This window comes from Empidonax traillii, unplaced genomic scaffold, assembly GCF_003031625.1.
Source record: "Empidonax traillii isolate 1590-97213 ecotype Southwest subspecies unplaced genomic scaffold, ASM303162v1 scaffold1223:size154416, whole genome shotgun sequence".
Classification (NCBI taxonomy): Eukaryota; Metazoa; Chordata; class Aves; order Passeriformes; family Tyrannidae; genus Empidonax; species Empidonax traillii.
The window spans coordinates 133,308-136,797 of record NW_020956416.1 but is presented as its reverse complement, the minus strand read 5'-3'; the positions used below and the strand labels follow the sequence as shown (position 1 = coordinate 136,797).

The following is a 3,490-nucleotide window of genomic DNA, read 5'->3' as shown; positions in this document are numbered from 1 at the left end:
AGAGCCCTCACCGTGCTGTCTGTGTCCCCAGCCAGGATGTGTGACATGTACCTGCGTGGGCCCAGCGGGGTCATCACGTCCCCCAACTACCCCGTGCAGTACGACAACAACGCCTACTGCGTGTGGGTCATCACCGCCCTCAACCCCGCCAAGGTGGGTCTGCCCCGCGTGTTTCCCGGAGCCCCAGGAGGGTTTGGGGTGTTTTCTGCTAATTCTCTTCTTAGAATAAGTTTCCTAGCAGTTCTGTGTTCATCTGTTACAGAGACCCTGTGAAAATACAGATTAATGGGTTGGGGTGAGAGGGACCTTAAATAGCATCTCATCCCACCCCCCTGCCCTGGGCAGGGACACCTCCTGCTATCCCAGGGTGCTCCAGCCTGGCCTTGGACACTTCCAGGGATGGGGCAGCCACAGCTTCTCTGGGCAAACCTGTGCCAGGGCCTGCCCACCCTGCCAGGACGGGATAAAAAAGATTCCAGGACTGGGGTAAAAAGGTTTCTGGATTGGGATCTTCAGGTGCTGGTGAGGGAGGGGAGATGTTCTGGCAGGTGGCTCAAGCAGAGGGAAGATGCTGCCCTGGGGTTGGGGGCAGCCCTGGCCCGGTGCAGCTCCTGGGTGGGACCAGGGGGGGTCTCCAAAATTGGGGAAGGTTTGGAGGGAATTCCTTGGAGGTGTTTGCAGCATTCCCTGGGATGTTTCTGGAGGATGTTGTGGGTGCAGCTGGCGCTGGGGGCAGGATGAAGGAGAGGGCAAATGAAGCAGGGAGGGAGCAGGAATGACATCCAGCTGCTCATCCAGAGGGGGGTCAGTGCAGCTCAGCACTTTTCCTCCCCAGGGTTAAAGCCCAATTCAGCCACTCCTGTCTCTGTCTGTGCTCTCTCCCCCCCTCCCACGTGTTTCTCAGCTCTCTGAATCCCACAGCACCTCACCTTCCCTCTCTGCTGAGCGCTCGTTTTGTTAAGGGGTGTAATTAAAAGCGAGTGTAATTATTTTTAATCGAAACCCCTTTGATATCTCGGTGTGAGGAGGGGGGGAGGTGCCGCCCAGCTGAGTGAAGCTGCTCATTCCAGCAGTGCCCAGTCCAGGGCAGGGAGGCTGTGCCAGGAATGCTGATTTTTCCCATCCCTTTGGCTGTGGATGGCCCTTAACCAGGGGCATTTCAGCCCCCAGAGGGCAGAGGGAGGAGGAGGTGTGGGTTTATCTCCCGCTATTTGTGCAGTGTTGTTAATTTATAAGCAAGTCCTGTCTGGGGGTGATTCCAGGCTGGTGTCCCTGGGCACAAAGGTCTGACTGCCTTGGCCTATGGAAGATCAGTTCCTTTCAATTTTCCAGTGGCCATGGAAATTGCAGCTGAGGGCAGTGTTTGGTGCCATCCCAGCCCTGCAGTCTCAGCCCGTGTCTCTCCTCCAGATCTGGGTGGGAACACAAGAACGAAAATTACTTCGCTGTGTAGCTCAAAATACACTTTCCCAGGTGTTATTCCTCGTTATTGTGACAAGTTTCACTCCTTCCAGTACCTGGATTCCCACCACCACCACCCCCCTTAGCTCAGGAGGGAGTCCTGCAGCCCCTGAGCTCCTGGGGTTATTCCCTCAGGGATTGGACCTTGGACCTGCTCTTTGGCTCCCTGCCCTCTGCTGCTGATCCAAACAGAGGTGCTGCCTCCCCAGGAGCTCGTCCTTTTTGTGGGAATCGTTAGGAATGGCTGGCAGTGCCTGCTGTCACCTCCCCCCGGAGCACTGGCAGGGGCAGCTGGAGGAGCCTGTGGAGTTCCCTCTCCCCCTTGACCCCAGTCCAAGCCTTTAATAAGCCCAGATCCCTGGTGGCCCCTGATTTTAATGAGGAGCAGTGCTCAGTTCCAGCTCCCAGCGAGGTTTGTACCTCAGGCTGTCGTTAGCTGGCCGCGGTTTGGCTGCGCAGGAGCGCAGGAATGACCCGGATCCCGGGAAACGGGAGCGTGGCATCAGGATATTCCTCAGTGCTGCTTCATTAGGAGTGATTTACTGGTTAATGAGCCCCAGGGGGTTCTCCTTCATCAGGGGGATGTGCAGTGGAGGGCAGGTCACGTGTACCAGCAGCTCTTACTGCTCAAGTGTCAGCTGTGCCTCCATCCCGTGGCCTGGGGCTCCCGGGAATGCGTTCCCTGGGCACTGGCAGGTTGTGGAATACGCAGCAGCTGGGGCTGTGCAGTGTGTGTTCCACTTCACACGTTCTTTTTCTGTGTGTTTGACTTCAAAAATCGGCAACATGCGGTTGTTGGGGGCATAAAATCCCCCTCTGTGTGCGGGAAGGAGCCGTGGGGAGCTGGATGTAGACGCAGGACACGCTCCCAGTTGGGATTCCTGTTCCAGACTCTGAAGGAGGAGATGGAAATCATCATCAGAATCTGCCCATGGGCCGTGCCCACTGTTTCACTGACCCTTCACTGTGTTGCTCTCGTGTTGAATATTCAAGTCCAACCCTCAGCTCTGTTCCTTTGCTGTCCTGCCACTCTTGGGCACAAAGTTTTCCAGCTTTTCCATCAGCACTGGGATGGGATAAGCTGCTCCTCTAAGCTCCCTGGGCAGATTGTCTCTTTTTTTCAATGGGAATTTCTGCTTAGGGGAAGCTCCTCTTCCCCTCTTTGGTTTTCTTCTTCAGCTTTTAACTCTGAGTGCTAATGAACTGTTGAATCTGCAGCTCCTGATCCTCAGCTTTCGCAGAGGGGGATGGAATTGGGAAAATCCGCTCATTTTGACACTTCCCAGCTTGGAGCAGGGATTTAACAGCAGCAGAACTGCAGTTTGTGCTCCAAGGGCTGCACGTGAGAGATTTTAACACCGAAATATGGGCAGACTGGTTAAATCAACAGCTTTTATGGGCTGTGTGAAGAGACTCCCGTCACCGTTTCTATGAAATGATAAATAATTAATAACGGCAGTTTTAGAAAGGTTTATAAATTTATAAGTTTATAAATTTTCTGGGGTTTTTTTTCATCCTGGAATTTACAGGTCGGGAAAAACTCTCCATCCCTCTGAAGCAGAGAGGGATGAGAAGGAAGGGGGTTGAGAAGGAAGGGTTTTGGGAAGACCATGGCCCTTGTGCCAAGGGGATGATCCCAGTGTGGATCCCCATTTCCCAGGGAGGGATTGAGGCTGAATTAGCTAAAATGCCTCTAAAATACTTGGAATATGGGAGACATGGTGTGCCTGAGCAGGATCCTGCTGAAGCCAGTGTAATCTTTTTATTGACTGGAGTGGTCCTTGGCTCAGGTCCTGTTACATGAAGCTTTTAATGTGAGCGATGGGAAAACCAGGGAGCTGAATTTAGACCTCATTTGCAAGTCATCTGTTCTATATTTGGAAAAGAACTCTGAGCCAGATTCACTGAGCCCCATAATCCCCTCAAAGTTTGCTCAGAATCCTCCATCAACAGCTCAGGGGGCAGAGTGCTCCTCGCTGACAACTTGGAATTATTCCCCATCCAGAGGGTGACATCAAACCTCTTTGGG

The 3,490-nt window shown here is 53.4% G+C and overlaps 1 protein-coding gene across 4 annotated transcripts in view; it reads left to right on the top strand.

Moving 5' to 3' along the window:
• Positions 1-3,490, top strand: part of CSMD2 (CUB and Sushi multiple domains 2) — a 123,663-nt gene that overhangs the window by 14,106 nt on the left and 106,067 nt on the right. The window contains exon 1 of one of the 4 annotated variants that reach the window (XM_027905950.1): positions 41-153. The exons of the other annotated variants lie outside the window; for them this stretch is intronic. Coding sequence (XP_027761751.1) covers positions 46-153 — 108 coding nt within the window. The 5' untranslated portion in view covers positions 41-45. Of the gene's footprint in view, positions 1-40; positions 154-3,490 lie in introns of those variants that run through there. 4 annotated transcript variants of the gene reach the window in all.